The following is a 21,693-nucleotide window of genomic DNA, read 5'->3' on the forward strand; positions in this document are numbered from 1 at the left end:
AATTACTGGGATTAGATTTCTTCCAACAAAGAAACTTCTCACGATCGCCATTTGCTTACTGTGTGTGCAGGCAACCTTTGGGATCAAGGGCTGCTCACTGGGTCAGTTTCCAAGGCAGCCAGTTCCCAGGCACAGTGAAAAGTGAACAAACACCTCTGACATAACACAGCGGGAAGATGGGCACAAGAGACACACAGAGAGAGCAGTTTCTTACGATCATCTCCAGAAGAACGGCATGACTCTCCTTTTTGTTCCCAGCATCGAACAGGAAAAACACATTTATTAGCAAAAAAACACAAGAATAAGAACTATCTTATTAGGCTCTGACCTCACAACCATCTGCCCCTTGAATTAGGTTTTGTAATATGTGGGATAATTTTCCCAAACAATAAATGTCACAAAAAAGCATTCTGAAAACCAGGGTTCAGCCAGCAAGCTGAAACTGTCAGCTTCTTCCAAAACAGAGTTCTGATTCGGATCATTACACAACTGATGTGACTGGTTTGGAAGCACTTTTTATTTGTTCCAAATATTTTCAGACCAGAGGAACTTGACCAATGATTTATTGTTGTTCACTAAGTCATGGAAAGTTAATCTCTCTGAATATCTTCTTGTCGACTTAAGTGCCGCACGATGAGACTAGATCCCTTGCATATGGCATAAAAATTACTTTATATGATTTAGGGAATTAAATGTCTGTTATCTTTATAGGACAAAAAACAAGGTGAACTTTTTTTTTTTTAAATATTGCATAGTGTATGGACAATTAATTAAGTTACTGTAAATTAAGTCTTTTTTTTACATTTGTCTAAAAACAGTACAATACACTGCGCATACAGAATGTTACACTAAGATAATGCTTCAGAATTAAGGCATTATTTAAAATAATATGGAATCAAAAAGCTTAGTTTTAAGACTTTGCACATTTTCTGTAAAAGAAATACAGTAGATGAACATACTTTTGGTCTCTCTCTAGGGTACTTTATCACTCAGTGCTGGTGAACACACATCTCCATCGAGGACATTAGGCAAGTGTGCCAGCTATAAAAGTAATCCAAATGGGGATGTGTTTTTTTGTTGCTAATGAATTTATTTCTTAAGATAATGAAAAGTTATTGCACTCATCGCACTCACTGCGCGTAGCAGGGTCCTCAGCCGCCTGGGCTGGGGGAGGTCTCCTTTAGCTCACTCGGCTGGTTCACTGTTGCGTTACGCCGAGACCCGGGATCGTGCCTCATCTGTTGCGGGACAAACCGGCGGGGTAGAGCGGCTGGGGCGGGCACGAGCCCGTGAGGAACCGCGACAATCGTCATTACAGTGACTAGTGAGCAGGAAGGGCTGCTTCATGTCATAATTCTCACAAACTGTCGACAACATGATGACTACCGTTTTTATTTTTGGAGTTTGTAAAATTATTTTGTGATACCGCCAATTAATTTATTTTGTTACCAAGATTTATTAACTGGTCTTAGAAATTGGAACTGCTGTTCCCCTTTAAGTGTATTACACCAGAGAGTTATTGCTTTATTTAACAAGTAAAAATGAAGTGCATAGAATAAGTAAAGGAAATCTTACAGCGCACCGGCAAAACTCTTTAGTTAGCTAAATGGTATTATTCAAGTAAAAATAAAATAATTTATTCCAAATAGAAATATAAAGGCACCTGTAGTTATTTAGTATCTGCCTGTTTTCACTTATATGTGGTGTTTTAACATGCAGATGTTTGCAAGTTGAGTACAAAACAAAAATAGACTAATTTGTTAAAAGCCTATTCTGTAATTCAAAATCTAACCAGAAAACACATTCTTATGCCGTGTCACAAAGACACAAAATGCCACCCAGATCTGTAACATTTGCTTACAGCCATGTTTAGAGTAGGTTATGCCAGTCCTCACTGTAAATCAAACACAAAAATATGTTGTAATGTAAACACATAAAAGCTGTTTTCTTTGTATGTTTCTGATGGCTGCAGTCCTAACATCCAAGGGTCCTGTTGATCAACCCAACAGCAAAAGCTGCAAAACTCTACATATTGTACTTTTGTTTCAGGACTAGGGGCTTCCAAACTTCAGCATTCTACATACAGAGAAAGAGCAATAAAAACATGGAATAATCCCCATTGATTTTAAATTGATCATTCTTTCACTGTTGAATGTTTCACTTCAAGTTTTACATAATATCTTGTCTGTCACAATTACATAGACTTTGTCCTTAATGTTGTTTCATCTCTTTAGCTTCAGGGTGATTTGGGGGGAGTTTTCTCCCAGGACTTTTCATGCTGTGTGTCCCTAGCCCCTCTATATGATTTTACTCTGAAGACAAAATAAAGAAATACCCTTTAGTCACCCGTCGCCTTTCTCCTACCAGTTCTGTCTGCTGTCAGGAAAAAAGGAGCAGAGGACAGGAAGCTTCTAAAACACTAACCTGTTGAGTTTCGGACCTTGCAGCAAATAAATGGCACAAGTTAAAAAAGGCAGTATAACTGTATAAACATTTCTTTTCTGAAAACATAAACTGTTACAGCATTTCATAGCCTGTATAAAGAAGCAATTTATCAGATTACAATAGCAAACATTATATGTAACATGCCACTCCCTACTATATATATAATATTGAAAATGATACGGCATCTTATATAAAAACAAGGATATTCCAGAAAGCACTATGGTATTACTCATTTTTTTGTGTGTTTTTGTAAGTCAAATCTGACCTGTAGGCCAAATGCTTGTAATAAAACCACATATGGTGTGACTAAAGTTTGACATTTCTTTAGTCTAATTTCCTTTCAGATATGTTTCGAAACAGTCTGCATAATAGTATAATAATTGCTCAATACTGTTTAATGTTAGACTTATTATTCTACATTTTTGCTGTAAATATCATTGAGGTTTCTGTATATCTTGCCCAACTAGAGTTTTAGAGAATTTTTGCATTTGGCATGTTCTGCTTTTTTCCTTTCATTAGATTCCAAGTAACCTATCATCTTTGTGTTTGATCCAGTGTCCTACAGCTGCAGCCTTTTTGTGAGTGAAATGAGTGAATCTGTCCTCAGTCAGTTGAGCGTTAAAAAAAGTCTAGCGCCTGCGTACATAACAAAGCTCTACAGTGTCTTCACACAGGCATTTCAGTGTGATCTGGATGGTGCAGAGAAAGTGGGAGAATTAAACTAAACAGAAAAGGATGTAGAGCTTGTTTTTATGCAGAGCTGCTGCTTGTTGTACGCAGTACCTTGCTTTATGCTCGTTTGTGGCACACGTCCAGCTCGGCTCTGCCCGGCAGGGATTGAGGGGATGAGTCGCTCAGTTTAGGGCCACGAAGCACCGCTCGCCAGTCAAACTCCACCGGGCCACAAGGATTTGAACCAACAACCTTCCAGCCACAGGCGCAGATCCTGAGTAGTAAATTCTGATCAGCCTCTCTGTCCAGACAGCACAGCCTCCTGGACTAACCAGCCCTGACATCTGTTACGGGAGCCGGTCCTGACTCCCGTGAAGTGCGTAGTTTAGGACCCTGTCAGACGATATAATCCAGAAGAGACTGGAGAAGGGCTACAGGGAAAACATGGTGAGGAAAGGAAGGGATGGCGAACAGGGGACGGTGCCGACAGTGTTCTCAGGTGCATGGGGGCAGCGCAGGCAAACAAGTCAAAATGAGAGAAGTCCAAGCAGGAAACCAGGGGGCACTCCAGGGTCCAAGTGCTGGGAGATCCATCAAAGACAAACGATTAAAACCAGGAACGGGATCAGGAACAGGAACAAGCAAGTTAAAAACAAGGTAACGAGGCCAGGCGCTCCAAGCCCCGGACTCAGCTGGTCAGGACGTCGTTCGGAAGCCTATGCCCTCAAGCCGCCGATGTGGGGCAATTTGGTGCTAGGTGGGCCTCCGGGCATCCGTCTTCCAATGCTGAGCCCTGAGCTTCGGAGGCATGAGGTTAAAATAATAAAAGGGAAACTGTCACGACTGTAGTCCCTCCCCCTTAAGGGCGCTCCGGCTCTTTCACTTCTGACCTGATTTTGTGCACACCTGCCCCTTGTTCTAGCCCCCTTTCAGCCCCCCTTAAAAGCCAGACGCTGACGTTAATCTGGGCTCTGCTCTGGTTTCCGCACCAGGCGAGTCCGGGACCTGGAAGCGCCTGGTCCCGTTAAGGTTTAATTTTCTGTTCCTGTTCCCCGCCAGTTCCGATCCGGCTCCTGTTTTTAATCATCTGTCTAGGATGGACCGCCCGGCTTTGGACTTTCACCTCCTTTTGGATTCTCCTTTGGACTTCTTCCTGGATTGTTTGCCTCGGCCACGCCTCCCCCGAACACCAGCGCACCGAGGACACGCCCCCTGTTTTCATCCCCGTATCCTGCATGACTTTTTCCCCCTTGTTTTCTTCACTTCTCCCTGGATCGTGTCGTCTGCATAGGGTACGGATAGAACTGTTCGTTACAGAAACCAGGGACAGTTCTACAAAATAAGGAAAACTAAAATACAAAAGGGTCGGAGTGCCCTCTAGAGGAGGGATGACGATTGTGACAACATCATCCGCCCGGCTGATCATAGAACCTGAAAGATGAAGAATGTCTGGGAAGGAGCTCGAATCTTTGAGACCCAAAGATGTCAGAACAAGGAAGCAAAGTGAGGGTGTTGAAGAGAGCTCACTGTGACCGGATTGCGTGGTGACGTCTCCGGAGCCAACGCCTGCTCCACCTGCCAGAGAGAGCGCAGATCCTGTTTTTGGTCACCACCGGGTGTAGGGAATAGAGGAATAGAGGAATCATCCCTGTCTGTGAGGGTTTGCCGATGAATATAACAATGACAGAATACCATGCGGATTCTGGAGCAAGATAACAAGAGGACACATTTCTGTTTATTTATGGAGTGTTAATGCAATTCCAACAACACCTACATCCAAAATATTTTACTTGGTGTCACCACACTGAGTTTGGGGACCGGATGGACATTTTGACAAAGTCAAAACAGAGTTTTTGTTCAGTAACAACAGGTGAAACTGGAACTGCAGGACAAGAATCATTTAAGACTAAAGTCATTAAGGGTTTTAGGGTCTTCAGGAAACAGGTGGGCACGATCCTTGAATCTATGTCAATAATTTGCCAAGGATCTCATAAGATTTTAAGCATACAAAGCTATATACTGTAACGAAGGTAGCTTTCTGATACATTCCCACTTAACCAAAAGACCCTGGTGAAATGTCACTAAAATGAGTGACACTCAAGACTGCTGCACTGAAACTGGCCTGATTATCACAGTCCCAAGCAGACCGCAGCTTCCTAAGTGGTTTTTCAGGTTGTCAGGATTATCAAAGGCAAGATTAGTGCAAGTTCTGGAGCCACCAGTTTCTGCCTGTTTGCATTCCAGCAGAGTTCTCAATTACTTCATTGAACACCTAATTGAATCACTAAGATTTTTTTTTAGCTGCCATAACATGCAGAGTACAAGGTTGTTATGCTTTTTATCAGGCAGCTTGAAGAGTTTCAGAGGTGAACCATCAAATTCTGATTTTAGTTCAATTAAAGGTTCAACAGACAATAGGGAGCTCAGCCAGAAAAAAAGCAATGTGCACAGTAGTGGTCTCAGGACTGGCAGGAGTGCTTTTAGAAGGCTTTATTAGAAAGGACAGTTGCGTGGTCCTAATACACAAGGATCCGGTGATTACAGTGGGTAAAAGAGCCTAAGAGTCTAAGAGTCTTTAAGAATTAGCCAGTCTCTGACTACGTAGGAAAGCTCTGTTGGGTTTTTTTTATAGTTCTAGATGTTATATTTAGAGCAGTGGTCCTCATCCTTCGTCCTGGAGAGCCCCAGTCCAGAAGGATTCATAGATGTCTTCTGTCAGGGGCTACAGATCTTGTCAATGTTAAGCTCATTAAAAAAGCTTGCAAATGAGAGCAGGCCATTCAATACATCTTGCTCACAGGTGTCTAGTCGCGGAGTGAATCCAAACTTTAATCCAGCTGTTTCATGAAGGAGCCCAGAGTTTGTGCCTCAGCCACTTGACTGGGAAGCCTGTTCCGATTCCCCACAACCTTACGCAAAGACACAATTCCTATTCTCCGTCATAAATGGAGGTTGCTACCTATACCAGAATCTAAATCATTGATACAGATCAGAAAAAGGAAAGTAGTTAAATTATACTGTAAGTACAAAACAACATACAATTTTTGTATATAATGTATTTGATGCTATTATAACAAATCCATGTTTGTGAGTCACATGCTTTGGGACACATTTAGTTTAAGTGAGTTTCAGAATATAAAAGTCAATATCTGGTTGCATATCTGCAAACCAAAATCTAACCAGAAAACACATTCCTATTCTCTGTCACACAGACACGAAGAGTGCCAAATTCTGTTTAGATCTGTAACATTTGCTTAAAGCGACCCATTGAGCTCATCAGACTCTTTGTGTTGTCATCTGAGATGGTGTGTTGCAGCCACCTTGAATTTTATTCTGTTCTGTATCCCATACTTTCTGATGTTTTTTCAGCACGTACGCATGCTACTGTAGCTCAATTGAAACTGAATATTGATTTGAGTTGTCAAAGATTTTCCACTCTTTCTTCTGGAGAACATCAGTACATTGGCTGGATGTTCGTGTTCATTCTCATGCTTCATGATGAAGTTCCACCCACTAAGTATGGAAGTATTTTCTTCTTCTAAGCTGTTTCTGTAAACTTCAGAATTCATTCTGCTGCTGCCATCACTAGTTTCATCACCAATAAAGACCAGTGAACCAGTTCCAGGGGTGGTTATGCATGCTCACTCTATGACATTACAGTGAACGTCGACCAGGCTTCACAGATGAGGTGGTGTTCTCTTAAGCATCTGCAGTGCCTTCTGCACACTTTAATCTTGCCATCACTTTGGTAAAGGTCTATATTGGTCTCACATGTCCCTAAAACTATGTTCCAAATCTCTCCTGGCTCATTTTTGTATGCCTGAAATTCAAATCTAGCTTTTCTGCTCTTGGTGCTGATGAGGGTTTCCATTCTTGTCTGTGTAATTCTGCTTTGTAATCCTCCATGAACTGTGAATTCTGATGCCGTCTTCCTTGCACATTGGAAGTTGCTGTGTTCACTGACGGGTGCTTTAGAGTTTTCTTTGACAACTCTTATTCTCTGTCATCATCTGCAGATGTGTTCCTTGGCCGACCCAGTCTTGATTGGTAGTTACGCTAGTGGTTTCTTTTTTCTTCAGTATTTTGCAAATTGTTGATGTTACTGATTGAGTTCTTTTCTTTCAGTTTCAGAATTGCCTGCCTTTCTTTAATAGACAGTTCTGTGGTTTTCATTTTGACTTTCAACTATGGACTACAAACACGGAAGTCTAAGCAAGACAGGTTGGTAGGATGATCACAATGGTAACCATAACATTGCCATAATGACAAATACCTCCCAGACAAAATACAACACCCAGCCAATCGGTGGGATACTTCTGCTCCTTCAACACAAATAGGTTCCAAACTAGCAATTTGTTTAACTGACCGAAGAGGTTAAACCTGAATGCACTGTGATCAAAAATAAAATAAAATAAGAGGCAAAATCTTCTCAGATGTAAAAAAGAACTTGGAAGCAGAACTTTCAAACCACACTCATCAGAACTGACATCAATGCAAAAAATGCATGAAACTGAAGAATTTCTGTCTTTGCCTTATGTTTGCACTGATAGTCAGCAGGTATAACGAGAACGAGTGTGTTGCAGAGCTGCTTTCCAGCATGGAAAGTTATCAAAAGAAAAGTTCAGAGCTTGAACAGCAGTACAAAGAATCTTATTGTGGATGATTATGATCTTATTCAGGAAATTTATTAAATGCCCTATAAAACATAAATGATTTCTTGCACAGTATAATTATTTTTGGTCAATTAATATTTTGGAACATTTTGTATCAGAGTTATCATCTAACTCTTCTAGGAACCAAATAAGGCCCTCAGGTTTCAAGATTCTCAAGAAACGAACTACAATGCCTGCCACCCAGTGCCTGCCATTACTGTCGTTGCTACAGTAGTTTAGAGAACTGTACCTTTTTAGTCAAGCAACACTTTCTTTTTTTAGAACTATTGACTATCCCTTAGGGCATTGTTTTCATATACTGCAGGTGCTCCTCTGGTTTAATTCCAACTATTGTTTCCCTAACTGTAGTAGAAATAAGCCTTACTTGTGTGTTAAACTTGGTTAAAGTTTGTCATCTCTTATGGATGAACTACATTAGCAGATCTCCAGTCAGTAGATACTACCCCTGTCTTGAGTGACCATTAGAGGAGTTGTATTAATGGCCTATGAATAGCACCTCTTGTTTCCTTGTCAGTTTTGTCTTGAGTGCTTTTAGTACTTAATCCTTAAAGTGCTTATAGTATATTCTACTCTCCAATACTGCAAACAGCTCCAGTTTGCACACTGTCACTCTGACTTCTGGTACCTGCTGCTGCTGTGCATTCCAACCCTCTGCCTCCATGGAGAAGAGAGCACAAACAACGTGACCTTGAAGAGGACTGGGGACAAGGAGACTGAATGAATAATGAATAACAATAGTAGCAGGAGGATAAATAAATAATATGTGTTTGAGGCACAACATCTTGTTCTCGTACAAAAAGCTCAGGAAAAACTTTATTTGGCGAAGAAACCATTTCTTCTTTTCATTCTTTCGTTCCTGAATATTAGCTGTGGAAATGAAAACATAATAATAACAACAGGACTTTACAAATTCCATATCAGAATGTTTGGAAGTGAAAATGGTGTTAGAAGAAGCAGAGGGCTGTACAATGTTCTTCTTTCAACACTTGCACAATCTAAAATGAATGTGCTTTGTTGGACCCAATGGATTTAATGAAGTGTGTGCTGAGCACATCTTACTGTCTGGTATTTTTTTTGCTGAAATCAGGGACAGATTCCTGAGACAGAGCCAAGGACTACAATATGAGCCGTCAATTTCGAATAGCTTTGCTCTTTAGTTGTAGTTGGTTTGTACTGTAATATACTCAACACATTCTCTTAATAAGTTGTGCCATTTTGCCCCCAGCTTGAGAGGTAGTGAGCATCGTTTTATCTGCATGAAACTGTAGCTTTTGCATTTTTGTCAAGAATCAATTATTCATGACTAACCTGTTTATGAGATCCCTTATCCACAGCCTCTTCATCCTACAAATGGTTTGCAGTGAGCAGAAGCCATGACACTGCAAAGTCATCACGCTGAAGGAAGCCATCAAACCCATGTGCGCCCATCAGAGACCGGCCCCAGGGTAGAGCTGCAGTCTGGACAGGACATTGGTCCCCCTCAAGAGACTATACTTACTATACAGTGAAAAGCATTGGGACACTGAAGTGAAATCTGATATTTTTGCTATACTAGACAAGAAGGACTAGAATGGTTTGGATTGAACATTCCCTGAAAAAACTACTTTAAAACCACTGTTTTAATGGGAAACAGACAAATACATAAGATGATAATTTTGTCTTCGGTGCTTTCAATGTGTGGGAACAGGTCAGAAAGCTGTATCAAGACGGACTTTTCTCCCGACTCTCAGTGGGTCACACGTTCAACTGAATTAATTCCCTACAGCCCTTCAGCAGAAGCATGAATCGGGGCCACTCTTAACCTCTCTTCCCTCCACATATTCCCCTGGAGAGGTTGTGCTCAAAGCTTCCATTTGAAAAAAGCATTGAAGTCAAGTGTTAACCCACCTAGCACTACTAATAATAAGCAGGAGGGAGAGATTATTCATTTTGAACAGGTGGCACTAACAGAACAGGGAAGGAAATACAGGAGCTGCTGAGGTGACAATAACACTTGGAAAGTTAATATTTTATCAAGATTGGGTACAAACACCTCTCATAATAAGAGAACATAAAAATAGATGCTCCCTACGTACACCAATGATAGCTGAGATGAGACGGATTCAGTTCTTATTAGGTTTCCAGGTCTTTGTGTCTGGCTGTGTCATTCAACACATTTGCGCTTTCCAACGTACAGACGTTTGTGCTGAGCGCTGCACGACCCAGAGCTGGAAAGCACGTGTCACCTCGCTCAAACCACCTGGGTATTTTATCTGAGCCTGGTGCAGGAACAGGAGCTCTGCAGGTTTCAGTGAAGTACAGCGTGTGAGAATGTTTATCGGTGCACGCAGGGCTCTGTTTGCTGTAGGATTGGCAGTGGCTGGCATTAACAGTGAGACCAGCAATTGCTGCATATTATGGAAACAATAGGCAATCTGTGCAGGAGCAGCTGATGGCGCAAGAATATAATTTGTAGAGACAGTCTGAATACCTTAGTCTACACACACAGCAATCATGCCAAGATGGCAGGGCTCCAGGAAAAATCCTGCACATGCTGGAGTGTAAAGAGGCCTCACAGACCCAATATTCCCAGTCAGAAAAGAGATTGAATACCATACTGAGGGACTCTGAATATCTGGGTTGATTCCAAACGTGTCAAACAGTTATGCTGAGATATCTTAAAAGTAATGTGATAAAACGACTGGCTGAAAAATGAAGAGCCGTCGGGTATATGAACCCACATGTGTCAAACACTAAGGCTTAAGATGGAATCTAGAGTTGTCTTTATTTATTTTAGCCTTAAATCGGAATTGCTTCTCGTCATGAAACTCAGTAAATGTTATTCTCTTCCTAAAAGGTTCTGGATAGCAGCCTGAACAGTGTGGTGTTTGTGTCCCAAAAAAACAACCGTCCGACAAGCTGTAACAAAAGAAAAGGGCTACTATCTCTTATTCTAGTTGCTTTGTATTACAAATCAGGATTGTGTGAGAAGTGCCATTGGAAGAAACAGAACCGGATGGATGTTAGATGGCACTGTGGCAAAGTGTTTTTTACAAGCGGGTAGATGGATCTTTAAGCATTAGCTATGATTTAATGAAAAACGATATATGGCAATATGGCATTTTAAACACGTCCGAGGTTTAATCAGGGAGAAAACAGAGATTCCGTTTTTTAACTCACACGAAAAGATAAAAGTTTTTTCATGATATGGTAAAAAGCCAAAAGTTTCGTTCTCGAACATGAACAATTTCACAAACAGAACACTTGGGGGCGCTCCAGTTCTATGAGCAGACAGCGTGATGGAGTTTGTCTTGTAGGTGATCATTCAGAACAAGTTAATCCTTTTCAAAACAGCGTTTTTGAAATATATTGTAAAAACAGATGTAAGATGCAACTATGGTACATCTTTAGAAATTCTTCTGGAAAACCACTGCTGAAGGTGCCAAACATTATAAAGCAAAGAAGATTTAAAAATCATATTGTTTTGTTTTGTCAAAGCAGCGTAACAAACCGTCTTCTAAAATAGGAACACATTCCAGTACATTTCAATGAGGCATGATACTCAGTTTTTTTTCAAGTGGGACTCCGAAAAAGTATTTTTATCTGGCAATTATTAGTAGTCCGACTTAAAAAATGTGATCGTCATTGCTGAAACCCAGTAACGTTAGATGGAGAAACTCAGGTATCAACGGCCATTTTCATGGGATGTATATGATGTAATTGTCAATTGAGCTTTTAGTTAGCCGTGCAGCGGTGTGGTCACCTAAATAAGAAAAAGAAATCTAATTAGAAGCGTGCATGTACAGTATGACTAAACTTCTGCTCACTGTTTTTTTGTGCATTAGTCGGATGTTAACAGACACTGTACGACAAGTATGTTTCCTCAGCAAATGTGTTTATGAAAACATCTCAGATATGAGTACAACTCCGACATTCTGACTTTCCCATCCAAATCCATCTAAGCGGAATCACTGTAAACGCTGCAATGCTGGCAGCTCCAGTCAATGGTCTGCTTTGTTCCCCTAGGCTCTCTAATTCCAAGACGGCAGGGTTAGACGGGGGGGGGGAACGGTGTTGTGAAACTATTTCAGCTATGCTTTCTCAATTTCAGATGCGGAGGCTCGGGTTACCGCTGGGAGGTGAGGCAGGCAGTGGGAGACTGAGCTCTGCGCCGCTGGCCGCGTCCTCGGTAATTCGCTCGGATCTGTCCCTAAACCCCACTAAGCCCCCGATAACACCAGCTGGACTGCGCGCTCACTCCGGGCAGCTGGGAGGGGCAGGGAGGCCTGGTGACAAATTCAATTAAGAGGTGTAAAATGCAGTGAGAAGGAAAACAAATCGCGATGGTGAAAACAGGTGCCATCTTGAGTTCATTTCTTGGCCCTGTGACCCTGTAACTTTTTTATTACACTCTACACACGGCCAAAAGCACCTGCACGTTAGAGTTCACTATCCTCTTCCTTGTTGCTCTCTTTTCCTTGCCTGGTGATGATTGTATCTGATATAGCGCCATTCCTGGACCGGAGCTCAAACCTCTGTTTTCTCACAGAGGATTAGGGCCTTTTCTGTACGTCTTTGGGTTTTTTTTAACAGGAATGACTTGGAACTGGGGAACTCTGGCATTTTGAGACTCATATTTTAATCTAAATTTCGCGTGGTCTAATGAAATAAAATGGTATTTTATACCCCCCCAAACACAACACCTCACATGTCTCTAGGCTCCAGATTGAACTTGATGCTCATGATGCTCCTTGGGCTGGCATGGTGACGCAGTGGTAGCATTACTGCCTCAAACTTGGGCCCTGGGTCCAGTTCCTGGGGTGCTGTCTGTATGGACTTTGCGTGTTCTCTTTGAGCTTGTGTTGGTTTCCTCCCACAGTCCCAAACCATGCTGGTAGTTTTACTGGTCTACTGCTCCTGGTGTGAGTGCCTGTGTCTGTGTGCCTGCCCTGTGACAGACTGGCGTGCCATCCAGAGTGTATCCTGCCTCGTGTCTGTTGCTTGCCGGGACAGGCGTCGGGCTTCTCCGCAACTCGAATTTGCGGAGCTGGAATCTGACGGCCAAACTATCCCACCTCTTTCATTCAATCCTGCCCCAAGGGCGGAGTGCACAGCAGGTGAGATCAGATCACTTTATTGGCCCTATACAATTTCTTGCATTAGGAATTTGTCTTTCCACATACCCCAGCTTGCTCTCCATGAGACACACAGACAGGGAGAGAAGCCTGTGGTCAGAGAGCAGGGGCAGCCATTTATATGGCTCCTCTGGAGCAGCTGGGGTTAAGGGCCTTGCTCAGGGGCTCAACGGAGGAGGATTCCTCTGCCGGCCGCGGGATTTGAACCGGCAACCTTCCAGCCACAGGCGCAGATCGTGAGCCACAGAGCCATCGCACAGATACAGCTTCCTGCCAGAGCCACCCAAGAGCTCGTGTTTTAAATACCCTTTCACCGGGGGCTCAAAGGCGGGCTCTCACAGAAAGCAGTGATCATCACTAGAAGGTCCCTGGCACCCGACATATTTTAAAGATACGCCCGTGAAGGTTCTAGATTCTTGGTCCCAGCACGGTTCTCGATCGAGACGACGATCGCAGAGCGGAGGCGTGGTGATGGACGCGTGCTGGGGCCGAGACAGGGAGAGGGACGGCGGGGCCCCGGGACAGGGAGAGGGACGGCGGGGCGCCCCGGGACAGTGTGAGGGACGGCGGGGCCCCGGGACAGGGAGAGGGACGGCGGGGCCCCGGGACAGTTCCCTTGCGATCGAGCAGCTCTGGGGGAAGAGCTGGGGCTCCGAGGGGCAGCCTGCACTGGGGCCATGTGCGTCGGGTAACCAGAGGCCACTGACTCTCAGGCAGCCCGCGTGATGAATGGCAAACAGCTGGATATTATACATCACAGGATGAAAGCCGTGTCACCCGGCAGGACCCAGCTGCTGGGGACCTGCAGGCCGGGGGAGAGCCCTGCAGAATTACGGTTTATTTTGCTTTTTCAACGCTGCAGGTGTCGAGCTGTATCTCGGGCACCCTCGCTATTATTTGGCTTTTAGAACATTTGTGTGATGTACAGTTTTGTTGTTTTTTTTAAATTCAGCAGCCAGGTGCTATTTATTAAGACAACTGTAAATCACAGGGAAAATAAGATGCCAGATAGGACATCTTTCATCAGACAATCGGATCCTGGTTCCCAGTCTAGACAACAAGCAGATCAAACCCCTCTTACAGCCCCCACTGATTTCCTATTCAATACATTTCTCTGTCAGTTTGGAAAAATAGTATTTTGGCACAAATACAGACATGTTTCTTGGAAGCCGAAAGGAAAATATTATCAAGAGGCGTTTATCTAAAAGCTTTTATCTTCTCCCTGAATGACATACACATAAATGCAGAAATTTTATAATGTGCTGTTAAATAGGAGCATAACGTAAAACTAACTGTTCAGTACTGCTATCGAATAAAACAATCTATGCTGAAGGGTGACAAATTACAAATGCACATACAGTAACACTTGATATAAGCCTTACAGAAAATCCACACCACAAAGCACAATAAGTTTGAGTTAACATTTTATTAGTGTAATATTGTATTCAGCTGCTCTAATGAACATTTTATTAGCATAATGCAAACACTCTAAATTTTTAGAGTTCTTTTCCGTCTATTAAAAATGACCATGACATTCTGATTGACTTTTGTTCTTTAAAGAAAAATAAGAAAATAGAATTGACAGTACAATTAGGCACACTGTTGACACATACTGTACAATGATATGCACAATTCATTATAATAGATTTATATATACACACAGAGGATAAAAAAATCCTGCATCATAGGGGACTTAATGGCCTATGGCTGCCTGCTGTTAAATCGGAGTGCATGAAGTGACTTAGGCTGTGAATGCATGTATGACCTAGGCAGAGGGGGCCACTGCCTGATTTAATTAATTACACCTAGTCCAGTAAACTACAGTAACTGAAACACCCTTGATGCAGGACTTTTCAAGACATAATGACAACTGACAATAATGAGCTCAACAGGCCAGACGGCCTCCTCTCATTTTCCAACTTTCTCATGTATCGATTTGTATATGTTGACATTTTGATAATGCGTCAATATTTTGCCATGTGCTCTTCAGACTCCCCCCTGTTGTACATAAGCCATGCTCAGATGAACAAAGTCCATCGCTAATATGTGAGTGTTACAAGGAGTAAATATCAAGACTTATAAAACAAGTCCTTAAATAAAAGTTTATGACAACGGAATGTAAGTTGTTGGCTCCAGAAGACCATTTTTGTTTTTCATTTTAAAACATTGAAATACTCAAAATACAATTTAAATACACATGCATTAAAGAAACATATTGCACAAAATTACATATTCTATAAAGAACCTAGGCCAAGAACTGAATATTTTTCAAATAACAGGTTTTACAATTTTTACACTTTCAAAAAAAATGTAGGGGCTTTTCAGGGGTGCCATCTCTGTTTAATTTCTTCTGCTCTGACTGAAAAGATTAAGGCTGAATCTATCTTAATTATACAGTGGCACAGTTATCTGACCTAAGAGCACTCCCTGGTTTAAGCGCTGAACACATCTTACATCCTACAATCACATCTCGAAGGCTAATATATTAAATATAACGTTTATATAGTGCCTTTCGTGGTGCATCTGAAGGTGCAGAAATGATTTAGCAGGGCTCAAAACTGATACAAAGGGACATTTTACATCAGAAATAAGTACATTCTTCAAGGCATATCTCAATATGCTTATAAAAACTGTAATATGCTTTCCTCTCCTTTGTCCATTACAAACATTCAAATGCTTTCACAGTCATCACTGGAAAAGGATGTGATTCAGCTTGCTTAGTGATAAGCGCTACTAAACCTGCTTTTTTCCTACATTACCACAGGATCATAAATACTCAGTAGCAGGTGTGTTTGCTTTGGTTGTCATATTAATGCTCAGTGAATAATCAGCAATGTCAAAGGAACATTTAAAGGTACTTATCTCTACTCTTCCTCTCCCCTTACGCATATCAGCTCTCAAATGGGCCACTGAGGAAAAGTCTAATATTCCAGCAGTTTCTCTTCATTGCCCTGTTTTTATTTGGTTATTATTAATTCTTGTGTTTTGTGTGGACAGAGATAAAACACAGGACAAAACATACAATGCACTTAAAAGCAAACTCTGCCTTTGTAATGACAGTATTTTTTTGTACAAATTACAATCCCTTTAAAAAAAAAACATCTTGAGTTATCCCTGTGAAAAGCAACCAGATAAGGAATAAAGGACGTATCTTTAGAGGAATCTACTTTATTTCATTTAATCAAATGGACAACTTTGAAGCAGTGGAAATACTGTACTGTACCACTGAAATTTCTTCCTGTCAAAATGTGGGCCACATAAACAGCCCAATAGCCCAATTTAGTTTAAAATATACCATTCTCCAGTTCACATTATCTCAGAACTTTCACCTACATGTTTCTAAGTTATTGGATATTACACATGAATTAAATTATTTTCCCTCCACTTAATCTTCAACCTAAAATGTGTTTGTGCTTTCCCCCGAGCTGCTCTGTAGCTTGTCTCTGTGGGGTGTCTGAGGAATTTTCCACAGGGATATCATCTGTCTCCTTCAGAGATATCTTCACTAATATTAGCATTTACTATTGATATCAGTAGCTCTGAAGTGTCCTACAGATTTACAGCTCTTCGATTGGTGAAGATCTGGTGCTTCAGAATATTGCATAACGATAAAATAAATTATCTATGCTACGACATTATCCGAACAGTGCTTGTGTAAGAATGAAGCTGGGGTGAACTGACACGTCTCGAGCACGTCGCTGTCCATGGGTACCTTCACCGCCGATCTCCACTCGTTTCCCGAACTCTCCCCAAGCGTGTCCCAACTGTTCACCCGCTCTGGATGCGGACATTGCAGTGTCTGCAGGGCACAAGCCTTGCGATGATTTTGCTTCGTCACCTTTTTTGCAAGGAGGGGACCTGGGTAGTCTTCAGCTTCTGGGTGTATCTCTGCATCCGCTCCGACCGGGAGTGCAGCTTGACAAAGAGCTCGGGAAACTTGTAGTGTGGAAACATGGTCTCGAGGAATCCCTCCAGGAAAACGTACACCAGCCTCCTGTTCAGCTGATTGTGCTGGAACATGTCAAAGACCCGCAGTATGCCCTTCCTAGTGGTCTCGGCACCAATGATGTGCTTCAGCTCGTCTGTAAAATAAAAGACAAGACGGATCACAGCAAAAAAAAATCCAGGCAAGATAGGAAGCCCAACAAGTAAAAGGAAAATATGGTCTTCAGATCAGAACAATAAGATCCTAAAATGAAGCTTTATACTACTAGCATACAAACCTTTACGGGGAAAAAAGAAACAAACACAGCTTTGAAAAAAAAATGACTACTGTTACAAGGCTACTTTGAGGTTTTAGGTTAAAATATCTTATGAATGGAGTCGTCCTGGAGGAAGGAGTTGCGGTACTGGCCACAGTCTTTAGTGCAACGGAAGTGGGCTTCTCACCTGGCATGATTCCTAGGAGACAGGTCTTGGCAGCTACTCTGGTTCTCATCCGGATTGCCTTATCCCTGTGGGGGGGAGTTTCCGCTAAAATACCGTTGGGCCAGAAGGCATCTCTGCAGGGAGGATCAACACACACTGAGGAAAGCGGCCTGGCAAAACCAAACAAACAGGCGACTGCAGGGCCGGGCTGGAGTTACCTGAAGCGCTTGACGTAGTCCGCCACTTGCTCTGGAGAGGTCATGAAGTCCACATGGTCGACAATTTTTCTAGGGGAAAATCAGATTCAGTCTTGCGGCAGGCATAAGTTCATTCCCTGCTTTATTACACCAAAAACAGCATTTTGATAAAAAACAAAAACAAAAACAAATTAAATCATGAAATTAAAAAAAAACTACAGCTGCAGATTGTTTGTACTTAACACACAAACCACCCCCACCATGAGAAAGAGGTTCGGAACAGGGATGGTGTGAAAAAGCCGCACGCTGCTTGAGACACGAGTTTCACCTGTTGATCGTATCGCCGTAGGCTGCACGAATTAGTTGCTGGAGCAAGTTCTTAATATTTCTCCGCAACCACTGGTTCCTCTCTTTCAGATCAAAGACCTCATCCATCAGGAGCAGCATGACACGGAGAGGGATGTTATCATCCACCTTTAATCGCCAGGAAAAAAAAAACAAAATCGTTTTCGTCGTCTGGTGAGATCCAAAGCAGATTCATATCAAGGAAGTTGTGCATGTCACCACCAAAATAATATTTACGGGAGGGTAAAAAAAACTCAGGGTTGAAAATATCAGATAAACAGAATCTCTGAATAAGGTTAAAGAGTAAAGGGGGGATTTTTTTTTTTAAGGGAAAAGACATTTGTCAGATTGGCTAAACAATAAACTACACAGAGACAGTAGGAATGCTTTGATGTGACAAATAAAAATGTGAAGTGCGGGACAGCTGCAATTTATGACGATGACAAATCTGCATATAATCTGCAGCAATCTTACACGCCTTCGCTCCTTGTTAAGATAAAAGCAACCCTCTCCTTAAAATTCGCATAAACGATCAGTGATGTAATCTAAACAGTGGGAAAGTGCCAGCACAGATTCCACTTGAAGCGCTGCTCTCTTTAATGAGAGCTACAGGTATCTGCAGTCAGGTTCCATTCTCCTTTTAAGTCAGAAATGTGAACTCCTAACGCTAATGCCCAGCAATGCACAAGGTTAGTCCTGACAAAAGGGTTGCATACGACACAATCCGGGGCACCCACGCTTACTGAAACGGAGAAGAAATGAGAAATTAATCACTACTTGCATTGTCATCCAGCTGTGCAGAGACTCGACAGTGCTCGGGGTCAATATCCGACTTCTGTATCAAAGGTGGAACCTAAGAGGTAGACACAAAAAAAAAGAAAGACTCACAACTGCACTTTGCATTTTTAGCTGCTTTGGCATGAAATTACATTGCTACAATACATGCAAGAGTTTCAAAAGGAGCTACCTTGAAAATGGAGTGTTTTATGTCTTGCCCCAGCCTTTCGGACATTTTTCCCATGTTGTCGGACATTTTTGTCATTCCCTCTGCCAGGCTGTCAGGGATGGCCTTGACTGCATTGGAGACATTTCTCATAGAACTGCGCAGAGGGTTCACAAAAGTGTCCATCTGGAGAACACAGCCACCCATACCATCAGTTATTCCATAATAACCCCTGTATTAATTCACTACAATACAATTAAATATTATACCTTTATAAAACCAAAGCACAGATTAATGAGGAGTTAAATGGCTTGCCAAATGTGAGATATTGGCTGCTCCAAGAAATAGATCTACAGCAATTCTGGGCTGCCGAGGTCTTGAAATATATTCGAAGTATTATTACGTTGGTGAGGATTTAATGAAACCTAACTTTATTCATGTTAAGAACGATCTGCGCAATTCGGACTTAACAGACTCGAATATTTCCCAATCTCCCAAGAATACAAACAATGTGCTGGGCTGCCATTGGAAACATTGGCCTAAACCTTTAAATAGAAGGTGGCTTTCTAACCACAAATGCCAAAATTTTAGTGAGTAAATCCTGGAACTAATTCAAAGAACAGAGAGTAGTACCTCTCCCTCTCCAGTTCTTTTGAGCATCAGATAGTTCTACTGTATTAACCTGTATGACAGTCAGGGAGTTCCTACAATGTCTCTTCTGTCAACGCACCTAGAATATCTTGTGTGCTATACTGATTTTTTCCGTTCCTATTTACATAATACATCAGTGAACCACAGAATAAAATGTACAGATGATTTTCCCTGCTTTGGTACTGAGAAACACACCCAGACAAAATTGCTGGGATGCATGAGCTGATGTCTTCCCTATAGCAAGCCGTCCGAGAGACACTGCCAGAGGGAATACAGTATATCCCTCACCTCATTAGATCCCAAGATTCCCCCTTTCAAATAGAGCTGCTTACGAATAAACAACAGCAACAATGAAAATTAATATTCCAGGCTGTAGTCAATGGGGCTCACATGCAGGATTCACACCCTTAACAGGTGGCAGGCTGCTGGTAACCCATTCCTTGGTCAGACATAGCAACCCAAGGGCTTTGAAGGTACCAGTCAGGTTCCTCTTGAAGGGCTCTGAGGCTACCCATGTGGATGAAAGGGAAACAGAGAGGCCTTATTTGGGCTGGTGCAATAACAATAATTGAGCAGTAGGTGGCAGTCTTACCTTGCGTGCAAAGTCTCCCTTTCCTTTACTGTAGGCTTTGTTATCCAGAAAGTCAGACACATACATTGCAAGAGAAGGACAGGCTTTCATCATCTCTGGATTCAACAGCAGCTAAAAGAAGAAATGCATTTCAGTCCAGGAAAACACACACCGAGGTAGAGAGAGAAGGTCCAATACAACCAGAAAAGGTCCTTAGCTGTAAACCGCCCTTATTCAGCACCACAAACGGGGTCCCTTTCCCTCCCTGAGAGACCGAGGACAAGGGGCAGAGAGAGCTGCCACCCGTGGAACATCAGGGCTGACAGCCACACCAATCAGGGTGGGAAGAACTGTTTCCCGAAAGGAGTGGAACAGAATGAAGCCACGATCTCGGAGGGGATCAGTGTCATGGTTATTGTAATGCGGGCGTATCTGAGACTGAGGGAGAGGATACTGCGACAACGCAAGGGAAACCCCCCAGCGGACGAAACGCAGGCAGGTAACCAGTGCGCACCAGTGTGCAGACAGGTCCCGAAAGAAGAAAGAGAGAGAAACGCTCCCTTACTGGACCTTCTCTATCTCTGCCACAGTGTTTGTTTTGCAAACCCAGAGAGACGTGTGCGACCCACCAAAGTGCTTTATTGGTAATCGGTGCGGTGGCCCTGTGGCTCAGGATCTGAGCCTGTGGCTGGAAGGCTGCCGGTTCATATCCTGCGGCCGGCAGAGCAAGGCCCTTCACCCCAGCTGCTCCAGGGGTGCCGTATAAATGGCTGACCCTGCGCTCTGAACTTGCTCTCCATGAGACACACAGACAGGGAGAGAAGCTTGGGCTTCTCTTCCTGTCTGTGTGTCTCATGGAGAGCAAGCTGGGGTATACGGAAAGACAAATTCCTAATGCGAAAAAATTGTATAGGGCCAATAAAGTGATCTGATCTTCCTGACTTGAAAGAGCATCACTAGGATGCGGCTGAAGCACTACATGAGGATTTCACAGGGGTCCAATTCCATCGAATAGCCCCTCAGGAAGAAGCACGAGCACAGAGAAGAATCCAAAAGACAAAAAGGTGTGCAAGCTAGAAACCGCAAAATGTACGTTTTAAAAAATGTGACTTAAAATGATTGCCCTGCCAACACCTAACTTTGTTAGTTGAAAAGGAAAGAAAGCTCTCTCTCACTTTTTTTTAGTGACGCATAAAATCATTACCTGCAGGTAGGCATTCAGGTCTTTTTTCCTTTTCTCCAAGAAATCCCTGTCCATGTTGTTGAAGGTCTTTTTCCCCGGGAGTTTTAAAATACTGGTAAGGTTTTCAAACTGGAGGCAAGGCAACAAACATACAGTAATGTTCATTTGCCTCTACGAAAGGATGAAATTCCGCGCATGGTTATAATCTACAGATGACCCCACAAAACAAGGACACATTTAGGAAAAGTAAGGATAATTTTTAAATAGCGAGTTACCCAAATAAGAAAAGCTTTAACAAAAGCACCGGTGACTAATCTGATGCAGAATGCACAATAATATTTTTTCACATTTTCCATGACTAATAACGCAGCTACAATTTTTCTTTTCATCTAGAAATCTGTTGCAAAGCCATGCCCTCTGGGGATGTACTGGGCCTGTCCCACTGGGAAGAGAGGCCCCTGGCAGATATTGGACACACGGGATTCTCTCTCTCAGCTGTCTTGGGAACGACTGGATATCCCCCAGGAGGAG

General features: G+C 42.5%; 1 protein-coding gene across 4 annotated transcripts in view; it reads right to left on the minus strand.

Moving 5' to 3' along the window:
* Positions 1-14,313: 14,313 nt before the first annotated feature.
* Positions 14,314-21,693, minus strand: part of snx13 (sorting nexin 13) — a 43,439-nt gene continuing 36,059 nt past the window's right edge. For all 4 annotated transcript variants that reach the window (XM_088928534.1, XM_088928535.1, XM_088928533.1 and 1 more), the window contains exons 19-26: positions 21,184-21,291; positions 20,001-20,111; positions 18,782-18,943; positions 18,596-18,667; positions 17,798-17,943; positions 17,491-17,559; positions 17,294-17,406; positions 14,314-16,986 (exon numbers count right to left, since the gene is read on the minus strand). In XM_088928534.1, coding sequence (XP_088784660.1) covers positions 16,739-16,986; positions 17,294-17,406; positions 17,491-17,559; positions 17,798-17,943; positions 18,596-18,667; positions 18,782-18,943; positions 20,001-20,111; positions 21,184-21,291 — 1,029 coding nt within the window. In that variant the 3' untranslated portion in view covers positions 14,314-16,738. The remainder of the gene's footprint in view (positions 16,987-17,293; positions 17,407-17,490; positions 17,560-17,797; positions 17,944-18,595; positions 18,668-18,781; positions 18,944-20,000; positions 20,112-21,183; positions 21,292-21,693) is intronic.

This window comes from Atractosteus spatula, chromosome 12, assembly GCF_055471065.1.
Source record: "Atractosteus spatula isolate fAtrSpa1 chromosome 12, fAtrSpa1.hap1, whole genome shotgun sequence".
In the NCBI taxonomy this organism is placed as follows: Eukaryota; Metazoa; Chordata; class Actinopteri; order Semionotiformes; family Lepisosteidae; genus Atractosteus; species Atractosteus spatula.